This window comes from Lissotriton helveticus, chromosome 5_1, assembly GCF_964261635.1.
Source record: "Lissotriton helveticus chromosome 5_1, aLisHel1.1, whole genome shotgun sequence".
Lineage (NCBI taxonomy): Eukaryota > Metazoa > Chordata > Amphibia > Caudata > Salamandridae > Lissotriton > Lissotriton helveticus.
The window spans coordinates 1,397,125,376-1,397,148,874 of record NC_136065.1 but is presented as its reverse complement, the minus strand read 5'-3'; the positions used below and the strand labels follow the sequence as shown (position 1 = coordinate 1,397,148,874).

Sequence of the window (23,499 nt, the reverse complement as noted above, 5' to 3'; positions counted from 1 at the left end):
GAAAACCGCACATTTTCTCAAAACGTATCTCTGCTTTGATGCTTCCCACTGATGGAAGACATCCATAACAGACTCTAGCCCGTACCTCGTCGGGTCGGTAACCCATTTATGTGCTAAATAATTCAACGTTTCCTTCTCCCTAGAATAAGGCAGTTGGCTACGCAACTGCTTACGCTCAGAGGCAGGGGTTGCACTTGTTGCTCCAAAGAGAGGATACAGAAGACTAGTGACAGTACTAGCCACTCTCTGACGAACAGAAGGAGAAGTCGATGAAAAGACAAGCGGAAAAGCAGGGTGAGGCAAGGCAGACTCAGAGGCAGTGTCAGGAGGAGTACCAGGAGTGGTAGTCGTTATAGTAGTCAAAGTTGTAGGAAGTAAAGGCAGAGCAGATGTCAAAGCCGGTGGCCCTTGAGGAGGCTGCACCGGAGGAACAGGAACCACCTGGAGAACAGCTGGTGGTTTGGGAGGAGCAGGAGGCACAACAATTAAAGGTTGCGCAACTAAAGGTTGCGGAGGTGCCGTAGCATTTTGCGCATAGGGGGGTGGCGAATTTAACAAGTGTGACATTAGGGGGTCTTTCTCCAGGTCTTTTGCTGCATCTTGCTGAAGAGGCGGCAAAACTGGATAACATTTATCGGTTACCATTTTACGTTGCCTGTGCAACTGCTCACTCATCTGTTCTTCTTCGTTATCTTTAAACTGCATAGCAGCTTGCATTATCGAGATACCCCTTTCTCTCTTACTTTTCTTCTCTAATTTAATTTCTTTCTGTTTGGCTTCCTTACGCCATAGGTGGAAAGAGTCAAACATCGCCGGCCGGGCTTTCTTCTTAAAAAGTTTAACTTCTAGATTATCTAGGATTTCCGTGTCAAAGCTACCATATTGGGGCCATTTTAGAACACCATCTTTTCTGGTGTAGCGGATCCACAGTTCATTATATGTGATGGGGCCTACTACATGTTTCACATACAATTCATAAGTTGGAGTTCCAATCGGAGGAACCGGACACGAGTCCTCCAATCGGGAATCCCTATTATTACCACAACAAAACAAGTTTCCAAGTCTGCTAAGACCAGGCATCTTCGCTCACTAGTCTAGCTTCAAACTTCAAAGGATTATCGAATACGATATTCTCGTGAATACACGAGTCCTTCGGCTTTGGTACTTGCAAGTTCCAAATCAAAGATCCCGAAGGGATACCCAAAACTAAGAACCAACTAAGGACTGGGAGACGCTCCACTTATACTTAACTGAGATATCGATGACGTCACCAGAAGACTCGTCTATCGTTTCGCTCTACCAAACATCAATGGTCCAAATCAGGGCGATAGCCAGGGCAGCAGTCCTTCGTAGCCGTCGGGAAGCGGGGAACCTCGCAGCAAAGACTTTCGGACCACGTCGACATGCAGGGGTCGATAAAGTGGCGGCCTTCCTCCAGAATTTTCACACAAAGCTCCTCACGAATCTCTGGCTTGGACCGGTACCGTTGGTATCGCCCCACGTTGGGCGCCAGCTGAGGTACTGGGTTTTTCAGAACCGGTACCGAACCGGTAACCCAGCGGTGTCAGGGTACACCCTAAGACCTCGAGTACTTTCCTGATTCAGACACAGAAACTCAGAGTCTTCTAGGTGAAGTCAAAGATCGAATTTATTGGCTGCAACCAAGTAGCAGGCGTCCTAGAAGTACAACAGCACGGTGTGCATATTCTCAGGAGACCGCTCAATCTTACAAAGCCAGGCTTCTCTTTTTATACAAAATATTAAGCTTTAGGCAAACATTCTTGGCATTACTGTTGACCATTCACATATTTCCACTACAAAGAAAAAGCAGAGTCATGATGACAAGCCCATATTTCAGTTTGTCCAGCCCACAACAAATTACCCGGCAAGGCCCAACATTTTCATCAGATATCGGTGTACCCCCAATAAAAACGGGCACCTCCTCCTCATAAAACAAGACATATGTAAAGAATCAGGGACAGGTGTGAGCAAGGTTAGGCAGGGTGTGTGTGTGATGAAAAGGTTTATGGCATGTTGTGCCTTGATGCTATCTCGCTCGGCCACTGGTAAAGAAACTGGCCGGGCAGGTTCGGCCTGGGGCAATGGTTTCAGCTTGCCCAGGTCAGAGAGAAGTCAATTAAGGTGCATGTGTCCTTTGGAATCGAATTTAGCTGTATTATCAGCCTATGCGAGGGCAACTCACAAAATGGCTGCTGTACACAAAATGGAAGCCAAGGGTTCAGGACGAAAATGATGATTTCAAGTTGAAATCGTCACTCGAATATGACGAAAATGCTTGTGCATAGTGTACTAGCCATTTTCGGTCTTTTGATACCAAAATCGTCATACTACGACAAAGTTTATTACACGAGTCCAGAATTTTCAGAACCACACTAGGTTCAGGGATTTACTCTTTCAGGGCCCTAGATTTCCACACCAGTGGCCAGTGTTCTCCGTGGCTCCGTGCTCCTGGTCTGTAAAGTCATGAAAAGTAACTGACGTAAGTACGCTGGAGTGGCCTCACATAGACACCGCACGTGTCATATCTGGCATGGATGATGCAGACAATGCAACACCGACCTGATCGTCGCCAACTACCGGCACCCAGGGGTACTGCTTACGTAAAATTTCTAGAGTCTCTACCAGATAAGGCGTTACCTGTTCATGTTGGACGCTGGGAGAAGATTGTTGTATGGTGTTAATCCTGCAACTTCCTGTCACTAAAGGGACAGTTAGATGACATATTGTTGTTTTGCCTTTTTTTAGCCCAGCAAAGCCTTGCTGCGGCCACTGTTAAAGGTTACTTATCAGCCCTTTCGACTTTCTAACATATACTTGATCAGGCACTGTTATTCAATTTACCTGTTGTGAAATGTTTCTTGAAAGACCTGGCAGGTGTTGCTGCCACACCTTTTGTGATGCCTCAGTGGAACCTTGATTTCATTTGTGATTTACCTCATGGGTGTCCTGTTTGAATGGATGCACATCTTTTCGCTCCATCTTCTCATGTTAAAACAGCTTTCATCATAGTAATCACGTCATCTTGTTGCATGAGAGATTACATGTGCTGTCTGTTCAGCCACCATACACCATCTTCTTTCCAGGTAAAGTGATACTTAGGACAAAAACAGCATTTCTTCCAAAGGTCATCATGCCCTTCCATCATATAGGCCAGTCTATCACTCTGCCATCTTTAGTCACCCCACTTCATCTCTGTAAAGAATAAGAAAGACTTAATTGCCTTTATCTCAAGAAAAATCTGAGCTTCTATATAGATCGCAATAAAGAACATTGAGTGGGACTCTTAAGCACTTTATGAGTTGCTCTGAGTCGAAAAAATAAAAATCTGTACAGAAGAGACCATCTCCAGATAGATTGTCTTATGCATCAAAATCGGTGTTGGGCTGTCCAAGAAACATCCTTCAGAAGGCCTAAACGTTCATTCCCAGGTCTGACAGGAAGGGCTCCTTGCGCATTCTGGCTAGTTTCCTCCTCTGAGTCATCAAACAAACCCTCCACCTAATGAGGTGCTGCTATGGTACCTATTCACAAAGTGAATCAGAATTGTTTTTATTTACTTTCATTCTGGTGGATCTAACTGCAGATTCCTCACCGACACATTCTCCTCCGCTTTCCGTGGAATTGACTTTTTTGGTCCATTTTAATAAGATTCCAATTTAAAGATTTACACACTGGCACAATCTGATTTCTATGGACAGAGATCAGAAAGACACTAACCTCAGTGCACACAGGTGGATATGTTGTAGGGGCCCTATAGTCATTTCTGGTGCAGGACCGATCTGATGTGGGGTAGCACAGCGCCACCTACTGATCTGCAAGGGAGTTGCTATGAAAGTCTTCTAGGTCCAGTCTGGAGCCTGAAGAAGCGGAATCTGCGGTAAGATAATGGGGCATATTAGCAACGCGTTGCGATAAATATTGCAAAGCGCGCTTAGCGCTAATTTTTTTATAACCGGACATCGTACGATTTTATCGCCGAGATAGCGCGTTATTAGCAACGCGAATCTCCAAAGCGATATTAAATCCAGCGATAGCTGTGGTAACATGCTGTATCACGGGAAAACAAGCGATGATTTCCCTGCGATACTGCAAGCCTTGCTGATAGGCAGACATGGACTCAGCCCTCCAATCCACCATGTTAAAGATGGCTACGTTGTATTTTTAGCAGGTGTTAGAAACCTGGGATGAAGGGGGCTTAGCACGGCTTTCAAGCTCGCATCGCAGGTCTTGTGGAGCCTTGCTAAAATCCCGAAGCTGTGTTAGCGAGTGTTTGCCAAGGAGTTGTTTGGAGGAACGCCCACTTTCCATGTCATTAGCGATAAATATCACTGACATGCAAAGTGGCACCAAAACGGTCGCTTTCGCCATAAAGCTGTCGCTAACAGCTGTTAGCGACAGCTTGCTAATAGGGTGATAGAAATATTGCCTCTTTAGAGGCAAAAAGTGCCGCTAAAGTGGCAATACCACCCTTGCTAATATGATCCAGAGTGTCCTCCAGGAAGAGCCTCACCGAAGGTAAGTAACATTTTCTTTTATCACCTGTTTATGGTGGAGGGGGATTTCTGGGTTAATTCACTGTTTGCTTGTTTGGCTGTTTCCTCCGTTACTTGTTATACAAGTTTTTGATTTTACAGCATGCTTTCCAGTTGTATGTGGTAAAACTGGCCCTTATCAATGGAAATGTTATTGCCTGTTGTTTTACAATTTCAATAAACTTGTACTCATGCATGTAATTGTGCCAATTTTACTATATGACAACATGCGTAATTGCAATTCCACACAATTGGAAATGGGGGTATTTGTGTTCTTACAGGTATATTTAAAATGTTTTTGTTTTTAGGTATCACATTGGGTAAAGCAGAATCTGGAAAAAGAAAAAGAGCTGTCAGATATAAAATTTCAGCTAAGCGACTCAAGAAAAAAGATGATAGAATTAAATGAAACTGCAAGTAAGGTTTTCAAGATCACCCTTGAGTATGAGTCTTAGTTTTTTTCCATAAGCAACATTTTAAATACTTTGTTGTCTATGAAACTAGAAACTATTTAAATGTCTTCCTTTATGAATACATATATTTTCTGACATATTTTTCAAATGGTGGCTATTTGGCTTATTGATTCAGATTACTAATGGGGGAGGGGCAAAACAAATGAATAATTACATAGGAGGTAAGGTGAAGATTTGTAGCAAAAAAAGATTACAGATTTCTTTTGGACAGATCTAAAGTTCATTTTATTAAAAATCTCCTGAGTGATACATGACTTATTGTACAACCTAGAAAGATATGGTGGAAGTCCACATTGCCCGCATGGTGACTTTAGAGAAGACATCCCCTTAGTGTTTCCCTCCTCTATAGAAAACGTATTTTTAGGTCAAAGCCTAACAGACAACACAGCTTAGTGGTTTCAAAGACATACTGAAGACATGCTGAAAGTTTACCTAGGAATGCACTCTGTCCATTGCTTACAATTGGCTTTTGTTTTACCATTCACAATTGCTTGCTTTCTGTTCACTGGCTTTATTTGTTTTAGCCAGTCGAGCATGTCTTTTTCCTTCCAGTGGAGTATAGCCTGCTCACTTTTCAGGAGCTCTTTTTTAGGTCGAGTCTAAGCAGCGCTTGACCTGTGTAGACGATCTGTTGTATTACTTTGTGCAGTGAAGGAGTATTGGCTCGGGCACGAGCAGGGGCGCGCACATGCGTGCATGCGTTTATCTTGTTTCCTTCTGCATTCTATTTCATTTTAACTCTCTGTTGCTATAGTTTTCCTGAATAGGCACACCCCTGTCCTATGTATTTCACAGTGCTAGTTCTGAGGTGATTCTTCTTTAAAGCATCATGTTTCATGCATACAATCGAAGTTATCATTCTGTATTAAAAATGCACGTCATCAGTTTGAGCATTTTAATACAAGTGTTTTTCAAAGGCTGGTGGATCTTTGGGATTTCATGCAGTGCATCGTAGATTTACGGTGCAATGATGTTTTGGTTTGGTTCTGAGAGACCAGTGAAAGAGCAAATAGTAGAAACCAGACTAAGTGTAGGAAGGGCAGTGCCAGAAGCATCATTGGCAAGCCAGAGTATCAACTGCTGTCCTTTGACATCCTAATTAAAGTATGTGCCAGGCAGGTCTGTTGGTCTAATAGCCCACGCCAGCTTGTCTGAGTAGTCCACAGCTCACCTTCAGATGCCCGGGTGCTCTTCCTGTGCGGCTCTTTGACTTGAACTGATGAGGTTTTGGGCTATGTTCAGAAGCGTGGCGGATGTAAAGGGCAGAACAGAACTCTATGTTGGGCACCTGTAAAGGGAGAGTTGTAGGGTACTGACTTTGTTGCCTGTGGGACAAACTGTGAGGCCGCTTGCCACAGGTATATTGCCAGCGCACACCATCCTCAGAGGCCCCCTAATGGCCGAGATCCCTGAGGACCCTTTTCATGCGGTCTGTGGGCTGATCATGTGCGCATGGAGGGGTCCACAAACCCTTTCAGAGATAGACAGATAGGGACAAGGGGCTGATTATCAAACTTGCGGTAGAGGCGGTGGCTCCTGTCACACGGAACAGATCATTGGAACACTGTGGCGGAGGTGGGGGGGATGGTAGGTCAATAGGAAAGGGCGAGAAGGTCGAGCTCAGACTAGTGAGCAGATGTGACAGGGGAGTGTTAGGGTTGGTTGGGGGCTGGCCTATAGGTGCGCGAGAAAGAGCTTTAAGCATCATAAGAGGTGACATTTAAACTCTCACAAATCGTGTAGCTAGCCTGATGTCTTTCGGCGGTGCACGAGGTCTAGAATGGGGTGCCTGGGACGACTCTGAGGCATGCACGGCCCAGTGGGTGCATGAACCCACATCACTAAATTCTCCTAAATGCAGTGCCCTTCACAGCAGCAGAAGGTGGAGGGACGGGGAAAGAGGGAGTGAATGTCACGCTTTGTCCACGGCTGATTGCTGTTCACAGTTCCATTCCTTAGGAGGGATTCATTTACTGCCCACAATGACGAGGGTAGGTTACCAAAGAACCACATTCTTTGCGTGGGCAGCTATAGCATTACACCTTCAGACTGGTTTAATGTGCACTGATTAGATTATGGGAGGAGGTGTAAGGTGCAGTCTTAATGCATGCACCGCTCTTGCTGGTTCTTTCTCATCCCTGCGCTCCAGTGTTGTCACTGTTTTTTGTCTTTCACTTCCTCTTCCACTCCGCATTTTGTGTTTTTTTTCTCTCTCTCTTCCTCTGGGTGAAAGTCTAATGAGGAAAATACGCACTGGTAGCCCCACTGGCAACCACCGGCTCAAATTAAGCACTGCTCTTAGGGGCAGTGGTGCTGGAATACTTTTTAGAGTGAGGGTTCTGTATAATAACATCACTTCACTAAAGGTACAAATGCTGCCAACATAAGAAAACAAGCATTTACAATGCAATGGTTTCGCCTTTGGAAAAGTTAGAGCTATTGGCATTGCTCATGACATTTCTTTTTTACTTATAAATAAATGGCATTGTTATTTACATTGCCAACAGCTAAAATAGTTTATTATTACATTGTCTTGCAGTTTTATATAGCGCAAACTAGACCTGCGGGTAGAGGAGCGCTGTGCATGAGCCCCAGCTACATTACACAAGGACACATTCATTACTTCCGGTGGCATTCGTGGCAGTTGTGATGCCCATGAGTTAGCAAGAAGTAAATAAATGGTGGGCAGAGCACTAATGGTCGTCACTGTCTGTGAGTGGCGCTGATGAGTGTCCGAAGTAGGCACTGGTTGTCCAACCTAAAGCAAGCTTGAGGACAGTCGGCCCTCAAACGCTCACGGGTCATCAGGCAGACACGTGGGTAATCGCGGTGGGAGTGATGGGCAGTATGAGCAGGGCACAGTCTAGAGCTGGCCCTTCTGGGCAGAGAGGGAAGCGGCCACAGGTGGGCAGGGCCGGGCGTGTGTACGGAGGTCACACTGGTGAGCAGTGTGCGTAGCTCCAGCTAGCACATTTCACGAGTGCCAGATACACCCTTAATATTCACGGATACGACGTGTACAGCTGAGGAAGAGACGACCGAATCAGACCAACAACTCCTCCCCTCATGACGGAACCCAGCTGGCTGTAAGAGAGGTGGAGGGGCGCAGCAGCCCTGTCTAGGCTTCAGCGTCATTTTATGGGGAACCTGCGCTGCTGTTAGTTTTCTGGTCTCTGCATGTTGACTGTGTGACCCCGGTATTGATACTTTCCTTACTTCTCCTCCAGTTTGTTTTATAATCTTAGCTTAGACAGTTGTGTTCTAATTTTATCTGTGCATTTCATAATTTTACATTCATGAAAGTAATTTGTGTCGTTTTTTTACACTTGGGGACGTGTGCCACAAAAATGCCAGAGAAAACCTTGATTGTGAACCGCTAATTTACATAAGACAGGACTGCCATGTAGCATGCTTGCAGCCATTGGCGTAGCGAGCCCTATAGGCTCCCGTGGCTGTTACTGCGTTCCGCCAGTGAAAGGGGTGGGGTGTGCTGGCGAGCATTTTCTCCATGAGGAGCGGGAGAGGCTTGTTGTTGCCACCCGAGACGACATTTGATAGCGGGGGGAGGCCACCACCCCCCTACACCCCCCCCCCAAAAAACTTGTGCCACACCAAGAGTGAAACCCCCATCACTCTCCCCCCCCCAAAAAAAAACTACGCCACAGCTTGCAGCATAAGACGGGGTCCGTGCAGCATGCTTGCGGGGTGGTGTGATGTGCAGTATCCACAGTGCCCGGTCCCTGTGCCAGGACATCATGTGATGCAGCTCGTTACCCCGTGACCGTTCTGCTTACAATGCCGATGCCGTGCTGTCTGGTAACCTTTCGACCTAGAGCTGCACAAGAGATCTGATGCCTCGTGCATCCCACGCCAGGGAACGGAAACAGCTCTTCCCTGGAATTCCCCATAAAAGATATTCAGAAGTTGTCCCTGGATCCGACCAGGGGATTTAATCCAGAATGGCTTTACTTTCACTTTCCTCTGGCTGCAGGCCATGGAGGCCTAGGAACAGCTAGAGAACAGGCTGAACACTAAGGGGAGGCGACGCAAGGAGCGGGAGGGGGGGGCAGGGGTGGGAACAGGCACACGGAGAGCGGGAGGGGGGGTCGGGAACGGGATAAAAACAAAAGGAAACAGAAAAAAGACATTAAGAGCGAAAACGTCAAAATACGTCAACATACAAAGGGAAAACACATTTATAAAGAAAATGCTCCTTACCTGATCGCTTCGTGGGAACTTAAATCTTGCAGCCAACTCCAGCAACAGACACTTGTAAAAAGAGGAAAACAGGCCGACTCGAAAAAAAAAAATAACACACACCCACCCCCGCGATGACGTTTAGAAGTGGGTGGAGAGGGAAAAAATTGCGGGAACGCCCACGAATCTGGTCCGGCCTTGACGGACAGATCCGGCTTTCAATGGCTAGTCTCCATTTATGGAGCTAGCCAATGGGAGCCGGGGGACGTTCCTATAGCCCATATTGTAAACAGTAGGATTTCGCCTGCGCGAACTGCTTGCGCAGTAACGCCAGGCGAAACCTAAACATCAGAAGGCCCCTTTATTAGTCGTTCTCCATCTAACCACCTTCAAGATTTATAGTGGTGCTGCAGCAACTCCTGCATCCCGAATTCCAGTGCCATGTCTCCGGGTTGTAGCTACCATTAGTGGAACAGACTCTCCTGCACCAGGGCCATGTGTGTCAATCAATTATTTCTGTCTTTCAAAAGCTAACAGGTAACAGGCTCATTTGTAGGTTGAGCCTACTAGACAGTGCTTGCCATGTCGGCTGTGAGACATATTGCGGACTTCCCAACGACATACAGGGTCTTGGAGCCCACCCATTGCTTAACATTGATTGTCTTTCCTCTGACTCTCATATGCTTGCTTCTAATTCAAAGGTTTGCTTGCCTATCTTGTGTCTGTCCCACCCCTGGAGCATTGTCAATATACTTCCTTCCTCTGGTCCCTTTTAGGCACCTATTTTTTAGGTCGAACCCGGGCATTGCATGCGCTGCACTGTAAGGCATGCTGTATTTCGGTAGGGACTTGAAGCTCCGCCCACTCTCCACCCGTATTGTTTATTGGCTTGTATCATTGTCCACTGTAAACTGTGGCTGTACATTGGTCAATCGGCTTAGAATTCCTCCTAAGTACCGCCTTGTCTCATTTTGTAACCTCCCATGGCAACACCCCCTGTTACGTATGTTGTTACTCGGTAGGCTTTAATTACAGCCTCTGAGCACTATTTTCCCAAATAGCCTGCTGTTGCAGGCAGGACATGCTCTCTCCTAATGCTTTAGATGGATTAAACCCAGATCTGTTGACTGGGTGTGAGTGTTTGATTGGTTCAGATGCTCCGTCCATCACCACCCCCTTTTGTACCACTTTGTTCGCCATAAGTTGGCAGGGTACGCTCAGACGTTGAGTCCCTTGCTCACTTTGCCACTGGATTCAAGGAAGCCTGGCTGAAGACGGCTGGAATGCCAGAAACCGGTCCTAGGAAACTTGATTCCGGGCCAGGGAAGGCGTGGCTTGGCAGTTCGGGCTGGACTGTTCCCATGAGGCACAGGGTCAGACTGATTTGCATATCTTGCCTACCTTTGCTGACGTTTGGGCGCTTGTGTGGAGTTCTGCCCGTGAGGGGTCCGGAAACTGCTTGTGACCCGCAGCGACTGCTCGCCTCACCCGCTCCGCGGGTGCCGCTTCGCTGACTGATTGCCAATTGGAGGAGACCGGATAAGCTGTTTGTTTGTGGGGCTAGGCAGGTAGAGCAACGCTGCAGAGACTCGCTTTCCCAGGAGTCCCTGCTTGACCTGCTACACCTGGTCAGCGCTCCCTGCCCGCCACGCCCACAGCATGTTACCCGCCCTATTTTACTGAGTACACTCTACCGCTGCGCGGGAGCGCCGGGGGCTAAGCCCGGGCAAAGGGCGGGCCCTCTGAGGCCCTCAGAGACCGTAGGAGACTGGGCTGGGCACCCTCTCTTTGATGTTCATTTCGTGAGTCAGATACTTAGTATGATGCAGTAGTAAGTTGGTACACAATCAACATTCAATTGGATTGTCTGTAAAGTCTGTTACTCGAACCATTTGGGTGGGCTATCCCAGCGTGGTTTGAATAGGTTTTACAAGTGTTAGGTGATGTCTTCCCCTATTAAGGCCAGGCTATCACCAACAAGAGGAGCCAACCAACGCACGCTTGATAACTATATAATCAGAGTAGCCCCAGGAATAGACAAGGAAATCACTCTTGCAGAGCGACGGGCTGAGAGACGTCGCTCCATTGATTTTCTTTAGAATAATCGATCATCCTTGGGCTCGCTCCAACTAGCGATTTCACCAATTCACAGTACCCCCTCTGTAAATGAAACCCCAGAAAATAATGCCCCTCAATACAGCAGGGATAAATAGTAAAAATAAGGAAAAGGAGGCACAGGAGTGTGTAAAATCGAATCCCGTAGGAAACGCCCCTAAACCCACTGGCCAGGATAAAACTGCTAGGGCACTCCCACCCAAGAGGCCTAGAGTAGAACTGCCCCCGGAAGCAGTTCCGTACGTAGTGGTTCTCACAGGAGTGCCAGTTTTAGAGGATGGTAGTGGAGAAGATCAGTACCAGCTGAAAAACAAAGTCATATATTGGCTGAGACAGAATTGTCCACTACCACCAAATATAAATGGGGTAATTCTTAATGTTAGGTGTCTCCCATGGTTAGGGCAAAGACCTAAGGACATAATGGGCGATATTATTATAATATATTTTCGTGACGAGAGAGCAGTTAGACACATTGTTAATTGGCTCCCCCATAACGCTAGTAACTCAATCATCGTAGATGATTTGACTTACTTCTACCCCAGAGGGATAGTGGCTCCGGTACCTAACCGTAAGCCACCGTTTTACTACCAGAGCAACCACACTGGTTCCACACCTCGATATCAGAATGTTGGTTTTGGTTTTGGGTCTTCACTCCAAAGGCAGGGAGGTGGATCTAGACAAATCCCTCAGCAACAGGTTGATTACTCCTTGCCCACTTATAACCGTTTCTCGGCTTTAGCGGGCATGGAGGGAGTTGACTGACTTGTCCTAGGGGGTGCAGCAGATGAGGATACCGGTGATTTACAAAAGGTGCCCTCTTTAACTGTAGAACTAACCCATAATGGCAATTCATATGTCCCTTCCTTAAAGCATACATGTCCTCAGGACACACTGATTGATAATGTAGCTGTAGCTGATGGGCAAACCGATCCCGCACATGTTTCAAGTTTGGGAGATAAAAGTGGGAAGGTAGATGATGAGGCAGTCAGAATAGTGTCCTGGAATGTAGCCGGTCTGGCAGCCAAATTTAACAATAAAGAATGGCGCCAGTATAAAAGCGAATTCAATATAATTTGCTTACAAGAAACCTGGGCAGTTGACAATAGTTCCCTACACATCCAAGGGTATAAGTGTTTCTGTGTTCCTGCAAAGAAATCTAGTTCAGGTAGAGCCATGGGAGGAATATCTCTATATGTAGACCTGAACCTCCTCGGTACATGGTCGACCCTAAACTGTAACTCACAAGACATTCAAGAGGTACGGTTTAATGGTAAAGGATTAAAATTGACCATGTTCAATGTTTATAACAACATAGTGGGCGGAGGTTGTAATGCACTGATAAGAGAACTGGAGTGCAGATTGTGCCAGGATTCTGTTGGCGAAATTGGGAGCCTTGGCCAAAATATCCTGGTCATGGGGGACCTCAATTGTCATCTCTGTCCGGCTCTTTTCCCACTAGATGAGGCCTGGTCGCGCTGCCCAGAGGATAACGGGGCTCATTTTGAGCACTCAGCGGATGGTCATGCACTAACAAAATTTTTGCACAACCAAGACCTGGTTCATACCATGGATATGGCGCACATACCGCAGGATGGCACCTTGCCACCAACTTTCAAGGTTAGGGGATGTTCCTCATAAATCGATTATATCATTGTCTCAAGGGTTTTTAAAAATCGAATCTCTAGAGTTGGGATTGACTGGAACTCGTTCAGCGACCATAACCCCCTGGTACTAGATGTACTTTATCGGGCCTGTCCCAGAGGGAGAAAGCCTGATGCAATAACTGAGAAGGTCACTGATCAGGGCAGACGCCTCAGGTGGTCCAAAATTAATGGAGAACTGTTTTATAGATCACTGATGGAAAAGGGGAAATCAGCTTTTGAGAAATGCTTAAATACAACAATAGAAGGGCATCAGCTACTTACAGCATTCAAACAGATTGCCGGTTTAGTAGATGGCCTGTTAAAGACTAGCGCCCCGGTAAAAAGAACTTGTAGTCAGCCGCGGTGGTTTGACCGGGATTGCTCTAAGGCCTTGAGGGAGCTTAAAAATAGTATTAAAATGAAGCCAAGGGATGCCTTACGGGTTGCATTTTGTAGGAAAAAAATATAAGAGTGAGCTGAGTAGGAGGAAATTGGCACTTCAAGCAGAAGGATGGGCAGACTTAAGGGAGGCGGGGGAAAAGAGGGACATGACAGAATTCTGGAGGATTATTAAAAGACCCACTTTCCAGGATGGGATGTATGACGTTACGACACATACTTTTACAACGCCTACCTTTACAACGCAATTTTTACAACGCAGGATCCATTACGATGAACTACCTTTACAACACATGTTTTTACATCGCAGATGCCTTTACAACGCATGCCATTACAACGTAAGTATAGGTAAGTATATAATATTTTTTTTAAATGTAATTAATTAAAATTAATATAATTTAATTTAATTTAATTTTTATTTTACTTTAATTTTCTTTTTTTAAATATATATATATATGTTTTATTTAATAATCTAGGTGTTTTATAATAATGGGTGTAATAGTAGGGTAAGTGTTGGATAGTGTAGGGGTAAAAATTACTATTCTAACTCCAGGGGGGTGAAATAGTAGGGTAAGTGTTGGATAGTATAGGGGTAAAAATTACTATTCTAACTCCAGGGGGGTGAAATAGTAGGGTAAGTGTTGGGGGAAAAAATTACTATTCTAACTCCAGAGGGGTGAAATAGTAGGGTAAGTGCTGGATAGTGTAGGAGTAAAAATTACTATTCTAACTTCAGGGGGTGAAATAGTAGGGTAAGTGTTGGATGGTGTTGGGGTAAAAATTACTATTCTAACTCCAGAGGGGTGAAATAGTAGGGTAAGTGTTGGATAGTGTAGTGGTAAAAATTACTATTCTAACTCCAGGGGGTGAAATAGTAGGGTAAGTACTGGATAGTGTAGGGGTAAAAATTACTATTCTAACTCCAGGGGGGTGAAATAGTAGGGTAAGTGTTGGATAGTGTAGGGGTAAAAATTACTATTCTAACTCCAGGGGGGTGAAATAGTAGGGTAAGTGCTGGATAGTGTAGGGGTAAAAATTACTATTTTAACTCCAGGGGGGGGGGGTGAAATAGTAGGGTAAGTGTTGGATAGTGTAGGGGTAAAAATTACTATTCTAACTCCAGGGGGGTGAAATAGTAGGGTAAGTGTTGGATAGTGTAGGGGTAAAAATTACTATTCTAACTCCAGGGGGGTGAAATAGTAGGGTAAGTGCTGGATAGTGTAGGGGTAAAAATATTAATTAATAATAGAATTACTTAGATCATTATTTTAAATAAATAATATTTTATTTCTAAATATATTAATTAATTAATATTATTTTTTTTTAAATAATTAAATACAATTTTTAATATAATTATATACTTACCAATACTTACGTTGTAATGGCATGCGTTGTAAAGGCATCTGCGATGTAAATACATGCGTTGTAAAGACATTCGTTGTAATGGATCCTGCGTTGTAAAAAATGCGTTGTAAAGGTAGTTCGTCGTAAAAGTTGCGTTGTAAAGGTTGTATACCTCCAGGATGACAAGGCACCTGAAATAGGAACAAACATCACGCCTGACATGTGGATCACTCATTACAGGGGTTTATATAATCACGAAATGGGAACTTCTAATGAATATGGGAATGCTGACCAGGGCCAGCCCGTAGTTTTCCCACTAAAGGAAATCAAGGTAGGGATCGAGGGCTTGTCTAAAAACAAAGCCCCTGGCCCAGATGGCATCCCGCCAGACTTGTTCCTAAGCTCTGTGGAATTATGGGCCCCTTTAATGACAAGAGTTATAAATACAGCAATTTTCTGGGGCTTGCCGCCCTCCTGGTCAACGGCTATCATTGTCCCTATTTTTAAAAAGGGTAGCAGGGACGATACCCAATATTATCGCCCGATCTCCCTGATTGATGTATCTGCCAAAATTTTAGGGAGGGGGATACTAAACCGGCTGTCGGAATGGACAGAGGCAAATAATATAATCTCAGATACCCAGTACGGTTTCAGGATGGGCTGGTCCACGAGCGACCAATGCTTGAACCTTTACATGCTAGGAGCCAAATACACGAAGGCCAGTAACGAATCAATTTATATGGGGTTCATGGACCTGGCAGCTGCTTTTGACCATGTAAACAGGGACAAGCTCTGGGACATGATGACCAGAATGGGGATAGAGATCGGCCTCATTAACATCTTAAGAGATGTGCATAGTAGTACCTCAGCGCAGGTTAGGTATAACATGGAGGGCGGATGTACTGATTCCTTCCCTTGTAAAAGTGGGGTACGCCAAGGTTGCATTGTGGCGCCTTTTCTGTTCTCCCTTTATATTAACAATTTGGAGCAGCAACTCCTACAGCTGAGAACCGATTGTCCACGAGTAGGGACGCGTCACGTTCCTGTGTTACTTTACGCAGATGACGCGGTCCTCCGGACGCACACCAAGGTGTCTACAGATTTTAATTGATGGTTTTGTACTCTTTATGGGTTCATTAGACGTGTCTGTTAATTTGAGTAAATCCTATGTTTTAGTCGTTGGCAACAAACCCTGCAACAAATGTACCTTCACGATAGGGAGCCATAAGATAGAGAAAGTTAAATCATTCTCGTATCTGGGCTTACTATTTGACGGTGCATTAAAATTTAACTGTCTGGTGGAGGAACGCTGCCGCAAGATGAATGTCACCAACGGGGCAATTGCAGGATATGGCCGAAGGTTGGGGAGATGGTGCCCTGAACAGGTTTTGAACTTGTATAACTCCATGTGTTGCTCTAAGGTTATCTATGGGGCAGAGGTGTGGGGCTTTGTGAACACTTGCCAACTGCAGCGGGAAGAGAACAAACATTTACGCTCCGTCCTGAAAGCCCCACAGAGCCTAGCTGCATCAATTACACACAGGGAGTTAGGGATACCTTATCTTGAAGACCTGGTGAAGGTTAGGCCTATCTTAGCTTGGCTAAAAATCTGGGTAAATCCAGTGGCAACTTTAAGCAGGGAAATCATGAATGATTGCCTGGGTAGAGATAAATGGACGCGAATCCCGTGGCTCAGTTATGTTAAGTCTGCATTGGAAACCTTGGGCCTTGGGAATCTATTCTCTGATCCAGCAGCGATTACCCCACAGCATAAAATGATTATAAAAAAAGCGTTTCTGGTACACAGGGCTATACAGAGAACAGAGCAAGAAAGGGCCAAAACCACAGTGTGTGCCTATAACCTCGTAAAGATCACAGAAGGAATGGAACCTTACTTATACCTGATATATAACGCTCAGGAAAGGTTTTTAATGACCGGTTTTAGGCTCAATCTTTTACCATATTTATTGGCATCACCATTAGGGTATTCATCTACAATTGAGCAGAAGGGAACCTGCGGCTGCGACAATAGGTCTCTGCAGGATTCCCTTCATTTTGTATTGTTATTCTGAGCCCAGGCGTAGATTCTTGGTTGATATTTTAAAACAAGCTAATATAAAAAGTGCTCAAGAAGCTTTGATCTTTCTACAACAAGCGACTGATCCCCTTACATTGTGCTGCATTATTAATTTTATTAAAGTAGCGGTACGTCTGAGAGCAACCAGAGGTGGGGGGGGGGGAATTGTGAGATTTTAGTGATAGGTTCTAAAGGCCAGTTATGTCTTTTTTAATATATTGTGACCTGTTTGTATTAATATTGGGATTCATGTAAATTTAATTGTTTCTTTTAAAGAAAGGGGAAAAATGGTGGGGGAATATATATTGTATGTTTGTACTTTTATGGTGATTTTTAATCATCGAATAAAGAATCCTGACTGACTGACTGATTTGCATATGACCATGTCTGAACTGGGGTGGCAAAGTGGGCTAAAGAACGGTGATGGATTAAACCCAGCTCTGTTGACTGGGTGTGAGTGTTTGATTGGTTCAGATGCTCCGTCCATCACCACCCCCTTTTGTATCAGTTCAAAAGTAGACACTTAGAAGAAATTTGTACCGTGTTAAAAAAATTTATAGCATAGGCGCCGATTATTTTTACCAAAAAATAACCTAAGGTATTCATACTCTCACATTCATGTCCATCAATCTCACTCTTATTTAAAAAAGCAATAAAGATTAAAAATTTGTTATGATGACAATTTGTACAAAGATACTAAATGGACACAAAAGTGTTGTAAAAAGATTCAAACAAAACAATGTGGCACAAATTCAAATGACTGGTGGTGTTTCTATGCACGTTTCGGCACACAGGGGTGTCTTCGTCAGGAAGAGGGCCACACCTGGAACATATGTGGAATCTATAAATGAAAAGTTGCCTTATAAGAAAAAGTTATTTCATGGGTACAAAAAGATAAAGTCATTTGCATTGAATAAAGAATGATGGTGAAAAGAGGGAGGTGAAAAGGTTGTTGAAAATTAATACACCAGGTGAAAGAAATATAAAGTGAAGTTGAATTTGTGAAGATAAAAATGTAAAAAAAACTATGTGATCAGAAAGGGAGGGACTAAATCCATAATGAAGCCATAAGTTTAAAAATAAAGGAAATCTGCTGTTATCCATCCCGTGTTTTAAAGCTTCATAGAAAAGATAAATGTATTTTGACTGTTACCTAAAACTGATATATATAAGATGGCCAGGTATTTACTGGAGACTGTGAAGCGATTCAGTACTTGATATGTGATCCACGCTAAAGGTGGAAATACATGGTAAATTCTAGCAATTGCAGTGTGTGACCCTATTTATTTAAATATAGATTCTATTAGAGACTCTCTTTTATTTACCTTAATTATCTAAATATGCGTCAAGGGATAAGTCTGGATGTCACACAAGGGGGGACAGAACTGTCTCGATGCTTATGGTTGTACGTTCTTTATTGAAATGCAAAAAAAATATAAGGGCACACAAATAAATATCTATTAGCTGAAGAATAACGTTATATTGTGTTTGTTTTTTTAATTCTTTTTATTAACGTTATAAAAACACATAAAATAGTACATTTCACACAATTGTACCATATGGAGCCCGTTTTGACAGAGCATATAGTTAAGAACACATTTGTTACAGTTTATCACTTAGCATGCAGTACTGCGAGTTGGTCGTCACCTGGGGTGGTCTGGGGGGTTCGCAGATATGGCCCCTGTATTCGTTCCAGTTGGACCATACAGCAGTCCACTTCCGGGGACAGCCCCTGGCCACATAAACCGTTTTCTCCTGGAGCATACACCAGTCCATGTCTGTTTTCCATGAGCCCAATTTCGGAGGTTCCACTGCTCCCCATAGCCTAGCTATGTTCCTCTTTGCTATTGCGAATCCCAACGTGGCCCACAGCCTCCCATGAATTGATAGGTCGTTAGGCTCCCGGACGTTTAGGAAACATCTCTTTGCCTCAAATCGGAGCTCCATCTCCCACACCTCTTGCATGCATCGGTGTATCCGTTGCCAATAGGTTTGGAGCAAAGGGCACTCTAAATTTGTATGTGAAAGAACGTCCCCTCCTCTCACACCCCCTCCTGCAGCGCCCGTCCCCTCTTCGACCCATCAACTTCAACCTAGTTCCAGACATGTAGACTCTATGTAGACTCTATTAACAATTTTGAGCTGAATCTGCCACAATCTGGCCAATATGACTACTTCCTTCGAGGACGCTAGGGCACTTCTCCACTCCTCCACATCAATTTCTAACCCATTCGCCTCCCATTTCCCTTTGAGAGGCTGCAGTAGGTCTGGGGAGTCATTGATACTTTTCTTGGATGTGAGGAATATGGCGTGCTCGGGTAGATGGCCGTTAAGTAATCTGTCCTACAGGGGGGATGCTGCCGGGGGGAGAGTTCCCTGGGGGATGTTGGATTGCAGGGAGTGTCTGACTTGTAGGTATCTGAAGTGTTCTGTGTGAGCGAGCTCATAGGTGCGTTAGAGTGAATCAAAGGAGACGACATGTTGGAGCCCCATAGGTCCCTTACGTGGGAGAGCCCGATTAGGCCTGCCTCGAGGTCCCTATCAGGCTGCCCTGGATGGCCGGAACACACCCCGGGAGACTGGGCGTCCCCCCTCTCTGTGGGCTCAGGATCCCCGGTCCACCTCACCTCCGTGCCCGATTAGGTCCCAGTTGCGGAACCCCTTAGTGCGGCCCAGGGTACCTAACCTTTCCGAAACCCATAGGGGTAGCCAGGGTCAAAGTGTCTGCCCATCCCAATTTGCGTTGGACAGTATGCCACGTTTGGACCCAGTGTTTAGTGGGCCCCATAAGAGGGTACCTGCCAGGCCTGGAGTACAGTGCCGTCTCGAATTTCCCGCCCGGTAGGAGCCATCGGTCCATCCCAAAACCCGGATCCTCGCCATCCAGTTTGTGCCCTGATTGATGGCCGAGAGATGGGCGGCCCAATAATACTTCCGAATGTCCGGGAGCGCTACACCTCCGTCAAACTAACCCAATGTAAGTTTCTGAAGGGAGATGCGAGGCACACCGACCCATAACAGCTCTCTCAATGTTGATTCAATAGACGCGATATAAGATTGTGGAACCAGGTCTGGATAGTTCTGTAGGGCATATAAGAATCTCGGCAACGCCATCATTTTAAAGAGTGATGCCCTACCAAGGAGAGAAAGCGGTAACTTCCTCCATGAGATTGAGTCCCTCTTGAAGCGTTGCAGTGGTGGCAGGAGGTTATTTTCATATCTAGTGGCCTTGTCTTTGGAGATATAGATCCCCAAATATTGAAACCCATCTGTGGCTGTCTTGATAGGGCAGTTACGGGGGACCCCCGGAGGGTCTCCGTGAAGGACATATATCACAGACTTGCCCCAATTAATACTGTAACCTGAGTTCCTCCCGAAACTAGTAAAAATGTCCATGGCTTCCATCAGAGACCTACGAGGTCTTGAGAGATAGAGCAGGATGTCGTCAGCGTACAATGAAATCCTGTCCTCCCAACCATCTGTCCACCGGAGCCCCTTCAGGGAATGGTCCTGCCTAATCCAGGTCGCAAGCGGTTCAAGGGACAGGGCGAACAGTAGGGGCGAGAGGGGACACCCCTGTCGTGTCCCCCTCTCTAGTACAAAGACCGCAGAGATTTTATTGTTTACCGTTACCTGGGCCAAAGGCTCAGCGTAGAGGAGACAAAGCCACTTAATGAATTCAGGGCCAAAGCCCAGTTTCTGGAGGACCGCCATCATATATGGCCATTCTAAAGTGTCAAAAGCCATTGTGGCATCAAGTGATACCACTACTGCATCCTCCCTAATGGTGTGGCAGCGCCCCAGAATCCATGTAACCGGCGAAGGTTAAGTGCTGTGTTGCGATGGGACATAAAACCTGAATGGTCCGGGTGGACCAATGTTGGCAGGACGGGCCTAAGCCTATTGGCCAGCACCTTGGCCAAGATCTTTGGCTCCGCATTAAGTAAAGAGATAGGCCTATAAGAAGCACATGAGTCTCTTGGATTGCCGTCCTTGGGGATGGCCACTATGGTAGCTATACGCTGATCACTTGGTAGCAGACCCCTCTCCCTGCTTTCCTCAAACATCCGCTTCAAGTAAGGGCTTAGAGCATCAGCTTTGAGCTTAAAGAGCTCGATAGGCAGCACATTTGGTCCTAGGGCTTTTCCCAAACGGAGATCACTAATGGCTCGGCCCAACTCTTCAGTAGTGAGCAGCGCTTCAAGGGTCTCCCGTTCTGCCTCCATGAGGGTAGGTAACCCGATGCCTGCCAACAAGTCAACTGAATCCTCCTCCGGTCTGTCAGACCCCTACTATAGACCTTCCGGTAGTGCAGTTCAAACTCCCGGATAATATCAGCTGGTTCCCTAATAACGGCCCCCACTTCCGTTCTGAGCTCCGTCACAACTTTTTGCAACTGCTGTTTCCTATCTAGCCAGGCTATCAGCTTGCCCGCCTTGTCTCCCTGGTCGTAGATCCTCTCCTCCCGATCTCTAATGACATGTTTCGCGGCATCTGTGGCCAGTGCCTTATATTCCACACGTTTGAGTTACATCTGGTGGGTCGCCTCTGATTCTTCCTGGGTAAGTGCCGCAGTTTCCAACTCCTGGAGGTCTCTCTCCAGTTGGACCAGGTGAGCCTCCCGCTCCTTGCGACGTCCCGCAATCGCCGAGAGGGCCTCCCCTCAAATTACCGTTTTAAAAGCCTCCCACAGCATCACCGGGGAGTCCACCGTACCATCATTGTCATCAAAGTACCGGGTAATCGCCAGAATTAGTGCCTTCCTTGTGTCTTAGTTACGGAGATACCATGCATTAATCGGTGCTATGCTTCCCACCCTCCTTTCACCGAGAGTGAGATATACCAGCAGTGGGGAGTGATCCGAAATGCCTCTCGCTAAGTGTGTGGCGTCTTGCACAGTAATGCCCTGCTGCATGGGTGCTAATATGTAGTCTATACGGGAGAAGGATCTATGTGGGCACGAGAAGAAGGTGTATTGATTATCTTGTGGGTGTCTAAGTCGCAATAGGTCAGTGAGGCCGAATTTGTCAATTAAATCCGCTAACCATATGTGGCCCGATGGTAGAACCCTCGGTGGATGCCTATCTAGATGGCCTGAGACCACCGCATTAAAGTCCCCCCCCCCCCCCACTAGGAGCTGCCCATCCGGAAGGGAAAGAAGCAACTTCCCTAAATCTTGATACGAATGAGTTTGCAGCCCAGGCGGGATATAGATGGAGACTAGGTTTACTCTGCGGCCCTCCCATTTACCTGAAATAGCAGCAAAGCGGCCAAGGGGATCAGAATCTGTGTGTTCCACGACCAAAGGAAGACTGCGACACAACATGATGCCCACTCCGCGGGACCCAGAAGTAAAGCCGGCGTGAGCCACCAGCGAATACCCACATCTGTTAAGCGCGTGGCATGAGTTGCCAAGTAGGTGGGTCTCCTGAAGGAGCACAACATCCGGCATGTGTCGTTTGATAAATTGCTGCACAATAGTTCTCTTAAGCTTATCCCCAAGCCCGTTGACGTTCCAACTCAAAACCTTGAGGCTCTTATCCCACCTCATATTGGGAAATATTGCAATCTGCAACAATCTCCCCAGGGCTCCTGGCACAGTGTACTTCCGTAAATACATTTATCTGTTGTGACCACACCAAACAGTCCCCAACCTTCCACACCATCCCCCCCACAATTCCAGCCCCCCCAACATCCCTTCCCCCCAACTGGCCCCCCCAACCACCCTCCCTGCTGCCCTGCTCCGTAGGTTCAGGACTACCCATATCCCCAATTAGCAGGGTGCCTTTCGACCCAACCCGAAGGAGAAGAAAACTAGCAGAGAACTCACCCTGCCCTGCTTCCTATCAGTACCTTCCCTTTACGGTGCATGGACCAGCCCCAACTCAAGCTGCCGCCCCCTCCCCCCCTCCATCCCTCAACTAATGAAACAGAATGACACATCATCACCTAACCCCCTCCACACTCCACTAGGATTAAGGTCCATCCAGCTAGAGTCAGTTCCGCGACCTGAACGTCCAATATTGCCGCCCGTGAGGGGCCTGTGGGGGTCACTGGAGCAGTGCTGTAAGGAGGAGATCATCACAACCTGTGTCAGTACATGCTTGGCTCCCCCTCCGAATGCATAGAATGAATGTCTGACCCCTTCCCTCCAAAAGACTGACACAGGAGGCCTATCCGGCCCACCCCCAGGTCCCGCAACACAGAGTACTTTACGTTAACCAGTAGGTCTCAGCCTCAGTCCCGTCGTCGTCAGTGCTCTGTCGCCTCCCGGGGGGTTCCCCAGCGAGGACTCACCGATCTCGATCTCCAGGAACGTTGGCTCTGCGCATCCACCTCCAACCTCCCGACCGTAGATGCCGGTGAAGCAGCCTGTGTGTCCCTCCAGTTTTCACTATCCGTCGATCCCGGGCTCGCGAAGACTGCCGATCGATCCAGTCCTGTACATCCGCCGGCGAGGTGAAGAACAGGGATTTGCCCCCAGAGAGGACCTTCAACTTGGCCGGGAAGAACATCATGTACTTGACTCCCCTCTCTCGCAACGCTGCTTTAACACCCATAAATGAGCGCCTCTCCCTTTGCACCTGGATAGTGAAGTCCGGGAAAAAACGTATGGTGGCATTTTCATATTGTAAGTCCCCGGCCTGTCTGGCCGTCTGCAGGATTGCATCCCTGTCCCTATAATTCAAAATTTTTGC

The 23,499-nt window shown here is 46.3% G+C and overlaps 1 protein-coding gene across 12 annotated transcripts in view; it reads left to right on the top strand.

Annotated features, from left to right (window-relative positions):
* The window catches only part of SYCP1 (synaptonemal complex protein 1), a 6,803,167-nt gene that overhangs the window by 1,560,904 nt on the left and 5,218,764 nt on the right, over positions 1 to 23,499 (top strand). For all 12 annotated transcript variants that reach the window (XM_078644363.1, XM_078644366.1, XM_078644361.1 and 9 more), the window contains one exon: positions 4,862 to 4,970. In XM_078644363.1, coding sequence (XP_078500489.1) covers positions 4,862 to 4,970 — 109 coding nt within the window. The remainder of the gene's footprint in view (positions 1 to 4,861; positions 4,971 to 23,499) is intronic.